Genomic DNA, 16,353 nt, shown 5'->3' on the forward strand with positions numbered 1-16,353 from the left:
CTTCCCTTCCCTTCCCGCCCCTGTCCCACCTCACCCAGCGCCCTCCCTCTCACCTACCAGGGCACAGAGCGATGTTGCAGAACTTGGTTTGCTTCTCCGGGCCCTCACAGGGGTTGCCTCCAAACTGGGGTGGCCTGCAGGTGCGCGTGCGGTCCCGGAAGCCGCGGCCGCAGGTGCTGGAGCACAGGCTCCAAGGCGACCACTCGTCCCAGGCGCCATGCACTACGGAAGGAACAAAGCACTCTGCGACCCCTGTCTGCCCGAGCCCGCAGCCCGGTCACCCGCCCCTGATGCCCCGCCCTCTGACCCGGACGCCCCGCCCCCTGCTCCTGTTATTCCCCCGCCCCCCACGGCGCGCCGCCCACCTGGACACACAGCGGAGTTGTTGCACAGCCGCTGCTCCCGCAGGGGCCCGCTGCACTGCGTGCTGTAGGAGGACGACACACAGAAGCGCGTGCGAGTCTGCCAGCCCTCACCGCAGGTGCTGGAGCACACGCTCCACGGGGACCACTCCTCGGCCGCGGGGTCACCTGTGGGCCCAGACCTACAGCATCACAGGCCTGCTGCTGCCCCTGCACCCGAGCTACGGTCAGACCGTCAGGCGGCCGCAGCAAAGCCCTTGAGCACCCCACCCGTTTTTTATTCTCGACAGTCCCCTTCTCCTCACACCACTTCCCCTAAATCCAGTGTGCCTGGAGACAAGAGCCTGGCACCTGAGAGGTTAGTCTAATTATGGAAAATTATTACAGTCATTACTTAGAAGCAACAGCAATTAATAACGTATAGTACTTGCCCAAAGACCTAGTCCCCTGAAACCAACTTTCCCCACTTCCCAGGGTTTTAGTGCATTTGCGTTGTCAGCCCCGCCCAGCCGCTGCCACTCACCTGTCTGCGGGGCAGGAAACCCAAACTGCTGCAGCTCGTCTCCCAGCTCCTCGCGCCGCCGGGCATCCGTGGACCGCAGGGACTGGCTCCGGGAGTTGGTGCGCCCGGCGGCTGCAGGGCGGGTTCAGGTAAGCGTCCAGGCCGTGGCCTGCAGCCCCCGCCCTGCAGCTCTAGAGGGGCGCTCTCGGCCCTTGGTCCCTCGGTCCCCAGCCGCAGCGGGGTCCGGGCTTGTCAGCACCAGGGCCACTTGGCCGCACCGGACAGGTGGGAAACTCGGGACCAGGGCACCCTGGCCTGGCGCCAATCCCTGTCTGGTCCAGTCTCCCCTGCCCTGCGCCCCTCCCTCTCTTCCTCCGGGGCCCGCAGGAGTCACCTGCGGGTCAGCACGTCTGAATGGCTACTGCTCTCCGCTGCTGAGCATCCCGGCAGCGATCCTGCCCCCCGCGGCCCAGCCCCGACACCCCAGGGCCCTCTCCAGGCTTCGGAGATGAGCTCCTCTCCCCAGGAAAGTTCGTCGGGGAAAAAACAACCCGAAGAATGACAATCTCATTATAACTTGATTTAATTTTATGGAAGCAGCTAAAATATGCATGAGGTCATTAGAGAGCCTTATTAAAGAAATACATCCTGGAGGCAGCATCCGGCTGGGACAGTCGGGTCTGGCCAGGGCGAGGGATGGCGGTGGCGGAACAAGCCCCTCAGCCGGCTTTCCACGTGCACCCCAGAATTCCCAATCCACAGTTGCTAAGAAAGGCCCATCCAGTCCTAACACCGGGTCCCACCCTTCCTCCTGGGCCCTTACTTCTACTGGTCCCGCCCCTGGAAGGCTCCACCCTCTGACCCCGCCCCTGTCCCAGGTCCCGCCCCTCGTAGCCCAGGCCTTGCCTGGCCCGGCCCCGCCCCGAGCGCCCTCACTCCCTCCCTCCCCTGGCCAGGCCCTGCCCGCCCCTCCCCGCCCTTTTCCCCGCCCGGCCCGGCCCAGTCCGGGTTCCTGCCTCCACCTGACCCCGCCCCGAGCCCCTCCCTCCCCCGGCTCCGCCCGGGACCCGCCTGTCCGCGCACTCACGGCCGCAGGCCTTGCGGTTGCACAGGCGGCCCTCCTCCAGCACCCCCTCGCAGCCGCCGCCTTCAATGCCCGGTGCGGGCAGGCAGGTGCGCGTCCGCGTCTGCAGGCCTCCCCCGCAGTCCCGCGTGCACTCGCCCCACAGGGACCACAGCTTCCAGCCGCCTGGTGGGGACCAGAGGGCAGGGGTCAGGGCCAGGGGCAAAGGGCTGCGCTGTCTTTCGGGGAGTGACCTCTAGGGGTCTCCCAGGCAGGGATCCGGGGCACAGCAGCCCCTGCGAAGAGGCCTCCGCGTCGGAACCAGCATAGCACCCTGGAGGGTCAGCTAGGAGGCAAGTGTGGGCCTGGACGGGGTTGGTGATGGAGTGTGAAGCAGAGGCCGACAGGGCCGGGAGGGGCAGAGGTGCCAGGCAAGTTGTGGTCCGGGGCCCACCCCACTTCTCTCTGGAGTCTCTGTGCTCTCCGGCTCTGTCTACAGGCACCTGGGCCAGGGTCTCCACTGGCTTTGAATCCAGGTCCCCAGTGTGGGGCTGGACACAGAGCTGGAGCCCCAGGTGGGTCTGGAGAATGAATGAATGAATGAATGAATGACACCCCTGCCCACCCCAACGGCTGCCTTATATCGAGGGCCGGGTGATGGGCTGGGGGCAGAGGGGCTCTCCTGCCTGGCACCGAGCCTCGCGCCCTGCTGAACCCCCTCCCCATGGTCCTCAGTCCAGTAGCCTCTGAGCCTCAGTTTGCTCATCCCCCCATCCCCTGCCATGACCCATGTGCTCATTCCCCCAGCTCCCGCAGGGACACCAGAGGTGACCGAGGTCCCACCCCTGGTAGCCGAGTGGGGTCTCACACCCAGGGCCCCGCCAGACGGAGCGTCCCCCAGACCCAGCAGACACTGGCTGCTGAGGGCCTCCAGGCCCCTATGGCCACCCTCCTTCAGCCCTCTCAAGGGTCTTCTCCATCCCGGCCCCGTCCCCCCAACCATCATGACCTCGTGCCCCTGAAGTTCTGAGCCCCTTGGTGGCCCCAGTGCCACCAAGGACACTAAGAGGGACAGCCTCAAAGTACTGGGGAGCCATTGAGGGGTGAGAAGCAGGGAGGCCACACATCTTGGGCCAGAGCTGGAGGCTGCACTGATTCGCTCAGGAAGGGGCCGCTTCATCCAGGCTTTCTGTTCAAAGGCCACACTTAAGGTGCCCAGATCACTCCTGCCTCGAGGGACTCTGGTGCCGCCACCCCATTTGTCCTGGAGAACCCCAGGGCCCCTACACTCCCAGCATAGCAGGGTCAGGGCAGACTCAACAAGGGCACGCAGCCTCACCGAGCACCTACTTTGCGCCGGGCACCCTGCACACAGCCAGCCCCCCGACACGGCACCCATGTATGAGGAGGCGAGGAGATGGCATTGCCAAGGCCCAGCACTGGGAGCTGCACTAGAGCTGGGCCACTGCCCCATGCTGCCTGCTCACCCGGGGCTGGAGCAGGGGAGCCAGGCTGGCCGAGGGCAGGTCACACCTGGCCCAGCAGGAGCGTCCCTGATGCCTCCTGGAGGCTGGCTTATCTGGGGAGCACATAGGGTGGGAATGAGGACTGTGCAGATCCTGGAGGGTGGGCACTGGAGCCGAAAGGCCAGGTTCACATGGTGGCCCCAGCACCCACGACCATGGGATGGTTAAGTCCACCCTGCCCTGGCCTCACACCCCTCGCCAGAGGACGAGGGCACTACTTCCTAGGACTTACACCTGTGAGGGTAAATGGCAAGAAATGGCTGGGCGACGACAGGTGTGGGCGTCACTGGGGTCGGAGTCGATCCCAGAGAACTCTGATTGGCAGCAACTTGGGCGTCCAGGTGCTCTGGTCTGTGGAGGGCCGCTTGAAAGGTGCCAGAGCCCCTCCCAGTGGTCCCTGCGCCTGTGCTGGGAACCGACCAGCAGGGGGCGCCGGAAGCAAATGAACGGGAGGCGGGGGAGGGAGCCCAATTTCCCCAGTTTGGAAGGCGGGGCTCATTTCTCCCTCCACGCCCCCAAGCCCTTGAGGAATCTTCTCTCCCCTTGCAGAACCCACCCTCCCATACGTCTCACTTCCCCCTGAGCCCAGAGACGAAGAGCATCAACGGGCCAAGGGCACACAGAAGTCAAGCCTCCTGTCCTCCAGACTTGCCATGCTGGTGGGTCACGCAGGTGGGTGGGGCAGGTGGGCGGGCCGACGCACCCAGACAGGGACCCGTAGCGGGGGCCGGCTCGGACCTTAATCGCTGTCGTCTGGGGGTGGGCGTGGACCCGGCTCTGCCCCTCGCGCACGCGCAGTAACACTTGGTTCCTAGCCGTGCAGCGGCGGCCCAGGGAGGAGCTTCTCACTCTGTGGGAGCCCGACTGAGCTTTGCAGGGACCCTTGCTTCAGGGGGCCGAGGGGCCCGGTTCTGAGCCCCTTCCTGGGTCTGGGCGTGACGGCTTGTGCTCCCACAAGGGAGGCCTCTCTGCTCCCATTGTTCAGATGGGAAGATCGAGGCCTGCCCTAGTGACGGGATGCGCGTACTCCCCCAGTTACGAGGGGGCCGAGCAGGAATCGCCCAGGTTGTTGGACCCGGCCCATACACCCTTCAAGGACGGTTGCTTCCCTCAAGGCCGGCTCTCAGGGCGGCATCCTGGGCAGGCGAGTACTGACTCCCCCACCCCTGTCTCCCCCACTCCGTGCCAGATGCCTCAGGAACCTCGAGTCCCAGTCCACCCAGGAACCAAGTGCTCACCCCACTTACAGCAGAGCAAACTGAGGCTCAAAGAAGGGTGGTCCAGACAGTCAGGGGCTGGCGATTCCCCCCCCCCCGGAAGGAGGATCTGCCCTAGAGTTGAGGAGGCATGGAGGCCCGAGCCTCAGAAGACAGGCGCCAGGGTCCCCAGGGCTGAGTAAGAACCAGAAGTATGGAGGACGCTACACAAATACGACTTCCTTGTGGACAGAAATGTCCATGCCCTGGGGGTGAGAGACAAACAGGCCAGGGCCCCGGGGGAGGGGGTGGGGAGCCCCCAGGTGCACACGGCAGGACTGGTGGGCAGGACTGGTGAGCGGCTCGGCCCTGAGGCTGCGCAGATATGGGGCCCTCACTGCTGCCACTCTAGGCGCCTTCACTCTGGGGACCATCAGCCCCGCAACCACGCTCACCTGGCAGGTGCAGACAGGGAGGCCAAGTTACCCACCGGACGGACAAGGAGAGGAGCTGGGACTGGACCCATGATCAGATTCCAAGCGCTCCCCCTACACTGCCCCCCAGGCAGAGGCTGCCCGCCAGGACCACCCCCAGCCTGGCACTCCAGGCCTCAGTGGTCTCACCTGCTGAAGCCACCCTGTCCCGTCATACTGAGACAAAGGAACAGGGAGGCCTGGAGTCCAGGGAGACAGGCCTGCCGGCAGGGACAAAGTGGACACGTCCTGCCTGGCCCCCCTTGCTGCCCCAGCCCAGCCCCCGCGCGGAAGCCTGAGTGACGCGGAAGCTGGAAGTGGGTGGGAGAGAGAGGGTGTCCATGCTGGCTAATCGCGGGATGCCACTTGGTTCCCATGGCAACTGCCGCAGAGCTCAGTCTTTCAGGATAGACTCAGGTTAGGCCTCCGCTGCCAAAACACCCACAATTTCAGGGCTGGTTACCTTGGTGACCCAGGGGGTGGGGATGTGGTGGGGGGAGGGGGAGGAGAGGAGGGGTCATATCGGGAGAGGCCAGGCAGGGGGTCCACTGGCTCAGAGCACAGACTGCCCCCCAGGCCTAGCCCTGACCCTGACCACACACTGGGCCTTAATCCTCTTCACAGATTGCCTTCTGATCCTGGACACAGGATCCCTGATCCCCTGTCACATACTGAGCCCTGATCCCAGTCACGGACCGATCCGACCTTGGCCGCACTCCCACCACCGATGAACACTCGGTTAATGGTAGCTGCTATCTTTGTTATCATTTTTATTTTTAACGTGTGTCCCCCCCACGGCTGACACCTGATAAATGTTTGTCAAGCAAATGCAGCCACGACCAGGGAATTACCCAGGCAGGGCTCCTGGGGCCCGCAGAGCTGGGCACAGGGGAACTCAGGCCACCCTTTCCTGGGTGGCCACGGTGCTCCTGGGCCGGGTGGGCTTTGAGGGGGCAGCAGAGGAGTGGGCAAGGCTGGGGGGTGGGCTGCCCCTCCAGGCCCGGAAAGAAGCCGCCATTCTTCCCGGGCTCAATGCCCCCTCTGTCTGGAAGCCTCATTTCCATCTCATTAAGGGATGAATAGAGCCAATTAATGGCCGCCAGGCAGCCTTGGCCGCCCAGGAGAGAGAGCACACGGAGAGGGGGGCTCCTGGCCCCCTTCCCACCCTGGTGCCCCAGCCTTCAGGCCATGGCCTCCCTGGTCCCTGCGCCCTCAGTCAGCTGGGATGAGGGCGCTAGGGGGGAGGCCCTCTTCCCGCTGGGCCTTCCCGCCTCCTGGGTCCCCTTTGGAGGAGGGGAGCGGTGCACTTCCCGTCTCCTCCAGCAGAGGTCTCCCCAGTCTAGCAGGTCAGGCAGCACCCGGCTGGGGGGTCAGCCCCTGCCCATTTCCGCCCCGCCCCTTCCCCGACCGTCAGGCCGGGTTCCGTGCACATCCACCTCGGCGAAGTCCAGCCCCTGTGCGGACCCCTACCCCCCACCGAGTGAAGGTGTGTACTGCGGCATGCAGGCTCCTCCTCTCAGCCCCCTACATGGATGTGCAAATGAGGACCACAGGGAAACTGGACAGCTCCCTGAAGCCCCTCTCCAACCCAATCCCCAGTCCACAGCGCCCCTGGCTCCACAGGTCCAGACCTGGTGCATCCTTCACCAAGGCCTGCAGCTCCCACTATCGGGGCCCGAGTGACCAGCAGTCTGCCCAGCTGCCGCAGGCACCCCTGGATCTCAGGACGGGCTGAGAGCCGTGCCCACTGCCCACGGGGCCACTTGCCAGAGAAGGAGGACAAGGGGGTCTCCTCCAAGCGTGGCAGAGGCGCCAAGACCCTATGAGCAGGAGCTGTGCCATCCCTGTTTTCACAGAAGGGAAGCTGAGGGGCGACTTGGCCCCGTCTGCGGGGTTGCTCACTTTCTCAATGCTGCTTTCCCTGAGCCAGGCAGGTGCCCCCTAAGAAGGGTGCCCGTTACAAGCTCAAAGGGCTGGGTCCCACCTGGCTTTGCCCTTCGGCGCTGGATGACCTGGGCAGGTCTCTTCTCCTCCCTCAGCCTTGGCTATACGGCCGACAGCGCTTCTCCCCACCTTTTAGGGAAGTGGGACCCCAGCAGGGCCACAGCTTCCAGTCTCCCTGGCCACCGGGTGGTGTGGGGTGAGCTCTGGCCTCTCGTGGCAGTTCCTCTGTGGGTGATGCCCCGTGCGTACTTATTGTTTTCATGGGGTCACATCTTGCTATTTCCATCTGGAATGGGGGCTGTCTACAATGGAGCCTGAAACCTTGTTTTCCAGATTTTTCTAAATTGCCCCTTGTGCAAAAGCGCAGCTCCCCTGGCTGGGATGACAAACCCAGTCCTGGCAGGGAGGCCCTAACCCTTCCTACTCCGACCCCGACCCTGCTCCCCACCCCCAAGCGCCCAGTTGCCCCCAAACTCCAGAGACACGCCCTTCCCCCTGGGATTCCCCACTCGTCCCTCCCCCCAGCCCAGCTCCCCTCCACAACCTGCAGGCCCCAGAGAGGGCTCGCAGCCTCCCCCTGAGGGAAGTTGTGGGGCATTTAGGGTTGGAAAGACTCCAAATCCCTCGGGGGGGGGGGTTTCAGGGCAGGGGCGCCCCAGCTGAGAGGCGAGGGGCCTGGAGGAGGCGGGTGGAGCGCTCGGCATCTCCCCTGGCGTGTGGCCTTGGGCAGGTCACGGCCCCCAGGCCGGCATCGCGGCCCAGCACACGCCCGGGATGTCACACACTCACACGCTCGGGCTCCAGCCCACCCCCCACCCCCCGCCCCATGCAGGCATATGGAGGGGGCACATGGGCACACACACACAGGGACACACACACAAGGAGACACACGCACGCTCACCCCCAGCCCTCAGGATGCGGCTTCTTCATTATCTTACATGTCACTTCTGCAATAAAATTCTTTAATTAAAACGTGAATATTTAAAACAACCCTTGAGAGAAACGGCACATCTCACCAGAGGCAGAAAAACGCAGAGAGACTCTGGGAGGGGGAAGGAGGGACAGCCCGAGAGCACGCGGGAGCAGGCAGGCAGCGCAGAGGGGCAGCCGGCGGGGCAGGGGAGAGGGAACAGTTGCTCTGGCCTGAGGAACGCTTGCCAGTCGGATGCGTGACGTGGCCATGTGGCATTTGGACAGGCCGGGCGGGGGCAGGGCTGAAAATGGGCCACGGGCTGGCCTGGGCCTCCTGCTTGCTCCGGCTCCGGCTCCGTGGCTATGGAGGGACGCGCCTGACCCAGCCTCCCCTGGCATGCGTGAGGGGACGCAGCTCCCTGGGCACAGGCTCGGCAGGCAAGATACGGGGTCTGGATCTGCTGTGTGTCTTCTGAATTACTGCTGGACCTCTCTGGTCCGTATACCACCCCACCCCTACGCACACATGAACACACACACACACACCCTCTCCTTCTTGCAGGAGAAGCCCCAGGCAGGACCACCAGGTGACCAAGAGCTGGCTCTGCTCTCTGTCTCCCCCTTACAAGCTGTGTGACCCTGGCTGCTGCCTTAACGTCTCTGTGCCTCCTTCCACTCAACAAGAATTAATCAAGGGCCTGCTGTGTGCCAGGTACTGGTCCACACACGGGGCTTCGTCAGAGAGCAGGGCAAACTCCCCTGCCCTGTGGTGGGTACATCCTGGCAGGGGCGGAGAATAAGGACACAGGAAATTCTCCAGTGCTCACAGGCGATACCGTGTGGGAAGAGAGAGAAAGAGGGAGAGAGAGAGAGTGTGAGGCGACAGCAGGGCTGCGGCTGCTGCCGCTTTCTGCAGCAGGGCCAGGGCGTCTTGAGAAGGTGCTATCTGGGCAAGCACTCAAGGGAGGGAGCCCTGTGGGCACGTGGGGAGGGTGTTCCAGGCCAGGGAACAGCCCATGCAAAGGCCTTGGGCAGGGAGGTAGGTGCCTCGCTGGGGAGCCATCTCTGGGCAACTGGCAAGAGTTAACTGGTTAAGATGTGGGTGCTTCCTGCACAAAGGAAAACGCAGAACGCGGCTACTGCCACTACTAAGATCAGGTTTACTCCCAAGGTCTCAGAAGCATCAGGACCTTCTGAGTCCAGGGCATGGGCACGGGGTCTGAGCTGCCTGTGGGCCTGGGCGACCATGTCCCGTGCCCCCCGCCCCGCAGAGTCGAGCTCCTCGCTTCATGGTGGCAGCCCCAGCCCTCATGCCCTCCGAACTGTCTTCCACGAGACTGCCAGCCCTGCCTCGTAGCCTGGACTTCCGCTTTGTCAGGATTGCTGAAATCGGCTCGCACAGAGCCAGCCTAACACACACACACACACACACACACAGCAAGTACATACCACAAGTGCACACCTGCACATGCTCACATGCACACGCGCACAAACACGACGCACTGCACACAGGCACGCACACATGTATACACCAACCATACACTCATGCACAGACTCACACACATGCCCGATGCACTGCACACACGCACACATACACCGTGCACGCACAGCACACATACTGGCAACGTGCATGTGAACACACATAATACATGCCGTGTGTACACACACATGCACGCATGCATACTTGTACACATGGATGCCTGAACACACACATGCTCACGTAACACACGGCACACATACATGCACATGGACGCATGAGCACATGCACACACACACGCACGCCTGCCCACCCCTTTCCAGCACCAGTTCCAAACATGCCCATTCTCAGAATCTCTGTGCAAGCCCGAAGCACCCAGCTGTGGTCTCCAAACAGCTCCGCTCCTCCAGTCTGCCTCTTTGCCCCCCAAGCCCTCTAGATCCTCTACCTCATAGTAAACACAGATAGTGGCATTTCATCACTGACGTTGCTTCTGCTTAGAAACACTTTCACCCCAGTTCTCATTCCTCATAACAATCAAGAAAAGAAGACTTTTTACTCTTTCCATTTGAAAGACAAGGCCCGGGGACACAGCGAGTGTGGGGCGGGCTGGGATTTGAACCTGACCTGGTCCTATCCTGGGGCGCCAGGTCCCAGGCTCCCTCTCAAACGACATTCCCACCAGATGACCCACGGGCCTGTCACGGTCAGGTCCCGCTCTGTCCTCTGGATCTTCCACCCCAGCCCGGTCCTCCCCGCCACTTCCCCACCTCGGCCGAGGTCCTCACTCCTGGCCAGACACCTGGGAGGGGTCCAGCCGTCTCCTGCCTCCACGCCCACATCATTTGCATCAGCAAGTCCGTCAGCTCCACCCCCCCCCAAGCTCCTCCCCCTTCCTCCCACCCAGGCCAGCGTCTGCTCCCTCCTGGATGCCTGCAGTGCCCTGTCCCTGCCCCGGATTCCCCCTCTGAGTCAGACATTGCATGTACAGCCCCAGCGATGTCACCCTTCTGCTTAAAGCCCCCCATGGCCCTTCAGCTCTCATGATAACATGCAAACTCCGGCCAGGAGGCCTGTCCACCACCGTACCCGACTCCAGCAGCAGGGCCTGCTCCCTCCAGCACCAACGTCACAGCACCACAAGCTCCTGCCACTTGCCACACATGTATCACACCAGCCCCGTCCCCTTGACCTTCTCCCGGAAGCTCCACACGGCTCCAGCTGTACCAGGTATCTACCCGGCACGGTCACTGCCCCGAGATGCGAACAGAGAGCAGCTCTTGCGCTTTGGTTTCCAGTGTGGGCCAGGCCCCAGGGCAATCAGGTCTGAGGTGACTGAAGAGTCCCTCACAGCACTCAGCACTCTGCCAGCGAAGACGCTGAGGCTCAGGGGCAGGTGACCACTGGGGAGTGGCCGGGCGACATGTCCGGCCAGGCCCCTGCCCCACTGGTCCTCCTGCATCCGCCCACCTCCCAAACTAGCCGCCGGCCCGGCATCTCTGCTCCATCCTCCTCCCTGCCACACCCTGAGGACCACTCCCACCACCACGCTGCGGGGTCTGCCCACGCCAAGGTCACAGTGACCTCTACCTTGCCCAGCCCGAAGGTCAGCCCTCCCAGCCTCCCACGCCATCGCTGGGGGCCCTGACACAACTGATGGAAGATGGGGCTTTTCTGCCGGCTTCCTGGACACCACACCGCCTCCACCTCCCGGGGCGCTGCCCGCCTCTTCCCTCCTCTCCTGATCCCCTCCAGCTATGCTCACCGCTCCACGGAGGTTTCTAATCTGGGATCCACGGCCCGGGGCCCATGAATAGAACCATGTTCCAGGATAGCTGGTTTCCTCTGTAACCCCACGTAGCTTCTCTGATGCCTTTACAGACGTCACTCGGAGGAATCCATCGGCCTTACTGGCTCCGGAGACACCAAGAGCCCTGGACCATGTCACCTGGTCTCATGGTGACCTGCCCGCATGAACGCCCAGCCCAGCCTGGCCCCGGACGCCTGGCACGCTGTCTGGTGTCTCAAACTCCACGTTCGGTGAAGAGCTGTCCCCTGACGCGGCCCCAGCCTCCCGAGACACCCTGGGCGTCCCGCTCCAAGCACGCACAGGGTCTCCCTCCTGCCCGATGCCAGGGGGCCCGCTCGGTGTCCCATTCCACTGATGGCGCCCTCCTGTGCAGGTGGCCGTCTCACCGGGAACCCAAACTGCTAAGAAGGTGGGACCAGCTGAGCACACGCCCAACCCCACCTTTGCCCTGCCCTACCCTCTGACCCGCACGGGGCTCACCCGCACCCCTCCCAGAACCTCGAACATGGCCCCCTGACCTCCAGGTGACATGCAGCCCCGCCACCAGGGTCCCTCCCCCTGCGGTGTCTTCACCACCACCTGACGTGCCTGTTTCTTGTGTTTTGCCGTTTAACACCGCCCAGACCCAGAAGGCAGCTCCACGAGAGCGAGAGCGAGAGCGAGAGCGGGGCTTTTGTTTTGTTTTGTTTTGTTTTTGTTGTTTCTTGTCTTCCTTGCGTGTCCCCGGCGCCTAGAACACCTCACAGGCGCTGGGTAACTAACTGCTGCTTGACGGTTTGCATGGCTGTAACCATGTGCAAGCCCCACACTGCATCTCCTTGACCACATGAGTCCACTCTGCTCACTTTTTCTCCCGTGTCCCAGGAGGCCCCTGCAGACCCCGGCCACAGGCCACAGCAGCCTGCTGGCCCATGAGAATGGTCCTGCCTGCGAAAAGGGAGGGACTGGGAGGGACCCTCCCCGCAGCCAGGAATCTAAAACTCCCTCATCCTGGGAGAAATGAGACCCGCTCTTCCTTCCTTCCCTCCCTCCCTCCATCCCTCCCTCCCTTCCCTGAGCACTTAGCAAGCACCACCCATGAGGCAGGCACCCCAGCACCCTGGGGGCCAGAGGCAAGCACCCAGGCTGCCCATTCTCAGCGAGCCTGCAGAGAACTTCTCTCTTTGCACTTGGCTTCCCCGAAGTGCTCGGGGGATCGGTGGCCAGGGCAGCCCTGCAGAGAAGACCCTTCCCACCCACCGTATGCCCAGAGAGCCACCCCAGGGCCTCTCCTAGCCGTCACTCACCTGGAGCGCCATCCCCGCCCCGGTCCTGGGTCAGGCTGGTGAGGCAGTTCTCGGGGCCACCAGCCACGCCGTCCCTCAGGCAGACATCCCCGCGAGGCACCAGGGAGCCGGAGGCAGGGTCGCCGGTGTCCCCGCCCAGGCAGGCACAGGGGGTCTGCATGATGCCACAGGGGTGTGAGCTGCGGCTGCCAGCCAGACAGGCGTCCAGCCAGCGGCACAGCATCTGGCAGGCGGCCCGGCTGGGGTTGCGGTTGCCCACGACCAGGTACTCCACAGAGAAGTCGTCGCTGGGACCGGGGGGCCCGTCCTGGGGCGCGGGGCCGTCGTCCTGCGGCGGCCGCTGCCGCTGCATCTGCAGAAACTGCTTGCTGGCCTGCAGGAAGGCCAGGGGCGCCGAGGGGTCGCAGAGCCTCAGCACCTCGTCGAAGCTCTCCACGCCCAGGTAGGTGCGTGTGGACTCCAGGAAGGAGTCGAACTGGTAGGTGCGGACGCGGCTGGGGCCGCTGCAGGAGGGCGCCTTGGCCACCTTCACGTAGAGCGTGTAGCGGCGCGGGTCCGGGTTGCGCAGCGTCCAGGAGCAGCGCGAGGCGTTGGCCGGGAACACGGCGGCTGCCGAGAAGTACCCGAAGAACTTGCCCTGCACCAGCGTGGCGCACGGCTCGGCCCCGGGCCCCGCGTCTGTCCCCGCGGCCGTGCCCGCCTGGTGCCCCAGCAGCAGCAGCAGTGGCCCGAGGATCCAGAGGGCGCCCGGGGCGGCGGCCTGGCCCCTCATCCTAGCTCGCGGGGCCGCCAGGGTTCCGCCGGCTGGGCAGGCAGGCGCGAGCCAGGCCTTGACATGCCAGGGTCCGGCAGCAGCGAGCGGAGCGGGCCGGGGCCGGGGGCAGGGCCTTCAAGCGAGGGCAGGAGGAGGAGACGGCTTCAGGCGACTGAGTGGGCAGGGGCGGCTCCTACCGTCCGGGGCCCCAGTGCCTGCCTGTGGCCGCCAGCAGCAGCTGGAAGAGAAAGAGCAGAGAGGGTTCGTGTGAGCCCCCGGGGGAGGCTGGGACTTGGCACGCTGGGGGCAGTGCCCGCCCCGGGCTCTGGGCCCCCGACACAGGCCCTGGCCTCGCTCTCAGGCACCTGCTCTGCCCACCTGTCTGTCTGCCACCTGCCAGCATGTCCACCTGCAGGGGCAGGAGCCAGGGGCCGGGGCCCCTCCTCCCCCACCAAGCCTGAGCAGGAAGCGGTGGGCTGCCCTGGCCAGGGCCGCAGGCCACAGGGGCCTCGGCTGTGCCCGTCTGGCTGGGCAGCCTGGCGTGGCTCCACGGTCTCTGGGCCCGACCGCCTGCCGTGGGGTGGCCACGGAGGCCATTCTGCCCCTGGGCCTCTGTGGCCTCTCAGACCGTACCCCTCTCCAGCCCTCTTTCAGGGAAGCATCTGCAAACCCAGCCAGAGGGGAAGCAGGGCAGGGGAGCAGAGGAGACAGGTCATTCCTGCCGTTGCCCAGCTTCCCTGCAGCCCCGCCCCTCTGGGCCTTGCCCGGTGCAGGTGCAGAGACCCCTGCCACTTCTGCTTCGTCACAGCAGGAGTGACCAGTTTTTGGGGGGTGAGGGTAGGATTGGTGCCCCGTCTCTGGGTCTCTGGCTGTGACTGTGACATCCACCCACCTCCTATTGCCCCCCCTTCCTGCTCACACAGCCACTCAGGTGCCCCCTTTGGCCCACCAGCCATGTTCCTGCCAGGGAGCCTCCCTCTCCCCGCCCCGGAGTCACCTGCCGCCACCGGGACCAGGCTTCGGCCTGCCCCTCCCCACTTAGCCAGGCCGCTCCCTGCCTCCCATCTCACGATGAGGAAATCAAGGCTCAGACGGGGTCACAGGCAGGGGGCGGCAGTACCCACACTTGAACACCCCCAGATTGACCCCAACCTTGTGGCCCTGGGGTCACCTGCGCTGCACCAGCAGTGGGCACTGGCTGCGTGCCGCCGGCTCACACCTGGGGTGGGGGCAGCTCCCGGGCCAGGTCAGCAGGGACACAGCGGAGCCGTCCCGGGCCCAGGGAGCCAACGCTGCCCGTCCTGACGCGCCTCCACGTGGACCCTGCAAAGCTCCTTCTGCCTAAACCTCAGCTTCCCCACCCTCCCCCCAGAGCCCCTGCTGGGCGTCGTCCGGGCAGCAGCAGCTGAGCATGTGGGCAAAGGGGGGGGAGCCACGGCAGCCCCCCGCAGCCCGCCTGGCCTGGTGCCGGCGCCTCGGCTCCGCCGACCGTGCGCACGCCAGCCGCCTGCCCACAGGGACCCGCTGCTTCTCGCTGCCTGGGCCCAGCTGGCCGGCGACACAAGGTCGGTCACTGCTCTGCAGTCCCCTCCTGGCGTCCTTCCTGGCAGGCCTCGTCGGCAGAGCAGGGAGCTGGCGTGGGCGGCCTCGGGCTGGCCAGGATGGCTGGACACGGGCTGCCCCGCTCATGGCAGCGTGGACTCGGCCAAGGCCCTCACTTCCCAGCCTCATTCTCCCGGCATGAGGTCAGCGCTGGACCTGCGGGTTTACCCAGAGATGGGGCAGCAGGCACCCGCGGCAGGGGCTCCGGATCACCAGGGGCGGCCCTGTGGGGCTCTTCAGTGGCCAACGCTCAGGTCCCCTGAGGAAAGGACTTGCAGACCCCTCATGCAGACCCTGCACTTGGCCCCTGCCTCCAGGAAGCCCCTCTTCTGGTCGCGCCTCTAGGCCATCCGGGGGCCAGCCTCGGACGCCAGCATAGCACAGCCGCCTGCCCTGGCCACCCACTGCCATGTGTGGGAACCGAGAGGCTGGGGCCAGGGTCCCACAGTCAATCCCAGACCTAGGAGGCTGCCTGCAGGGGTGGCCATGGCATCCGAAACCTCACCTGAACCCCAGCCCCGGCTGCAGCGCCCCCTCCCTTGGTCCCAGGCTGGGACCTAATGCAGCCACCAGGCCCCCATCTGGGGCCCCAGCCCCGGGACAAACCCTCTCCGATGCCCCGGAGAATCCCAGGTGGAAGTCGGCAAAGCCCAGCAGAAACCCTGATCACAGTCGGGCGTTTCCCCAGCACCACCCTGACCCCCGCCACGCGACAGCCGACTCCTTCTGACTCATCCCCCTTGACCTGGGGTCAAGGCCACCCCAAAACACAGCACCTTCCCCCAGAGGGGCCTGCCCGGTCCTGAGATGGCCCAGGCCGGGCCCGCACTCTCCCCTCCCCACCCCAGCCCCTGGCGGCCCACGCCACAGCCCTCCCGTGTGGAATGTGGGTACAGCCTGGCGCACACACCCGGCCTCAGGTGTCTCAGACACTCAGCCTCAAGGCTGCACAGCTGCCTCCACCACCCTGTGGGCTCGCAGGCCTGGAGGGGCGTCCCAGCCAGGCCCAGCGTGGAGGGAAAGCACAGGAGAAGCAGGGCTCGTGGCGGGGAGGGGACCAATGTTGGGCTCGATCCTGCGCGGGGCACTCTGTCTCCGTAGGAGCAATCCTGGGGCCCCTGCTATGGCGCGGTTGTGCGGACGGGCACGTGGGGGCCACAGACGAACAACCCTGGTGGGGGCTTGCTGGTGCTGGGCGCCTGAGGCAGGGTCTGGGCCCAGGTCTGCCGCACAAAGCCCCTGCCCTCTGAGAGCTGGCACTGCCCTAGGCCCGGCAGAACCGGCCCTGATCCTGCCCCTGTCCCAGGGCCCGCGGGAGCTGGGCCGAGCCGGGGCCCTCCTAGCATCCCTGCTGGCTGGCCCTCATCCACGCCAGCTCACTCCGCTCCTTGAGGGCCTGTCAGGGGAGCGAGGCCCAGCCCAGGGTCCCGCACAGCGGGCGAGAGG

The 16,353-nt window shown here is 65.0% G+C and overlaps 1 protein-coding gene across 3 annotated transcripts in view; it reads right to left on the reverse strand.

Annotated features, from left to right (window-relative positions):
- The window catches only part of ADGRB1 (adhesion G protein-coupled receptor B1), a gene marked incomplete at its 5' end in the record, with an annotated part of 69,231 nt that extends 55,908 nt beyond the window's left edge, over positions 1–13,323 (reverse strand). For all 3 annotated transcript variants that reach the window (XM_082674873.1, XM_082674872.1, XM_082674871.1), the window contains 5 exons: positions 58–222; positions 366–530; positions 886–996; positions 1,952–2,113; positions 12,552–13,323. In XM_082674873.1, the coding sequence (XP_082530999.1) occupies positions 58–222; positions 366–530; positions 886–996; positions 1,952–2,113; positions 12,552–13,323 (1,375 nt within the window). The remainder of the gene's footprint in view (positions 1–57; positions 223–365; positions 531–885; positions 997–1,951; positions 2,114–12,551) is intronic.
- Positions 13,324–16,353: the final 3,030 nt, after the last annotated feature.

The sequence above is a fragment of the Grampus griseus genome (genome assembly GCF_964374135.1).
Source record: "Grampus griseus genome assembly, chromosome: 17".
Lineage (NCBI taxonomy): Eukaryota > Metazoa > Chordata > Mammalia > Artiodactyla > Delphinidae > Grampus > Grampus griseus.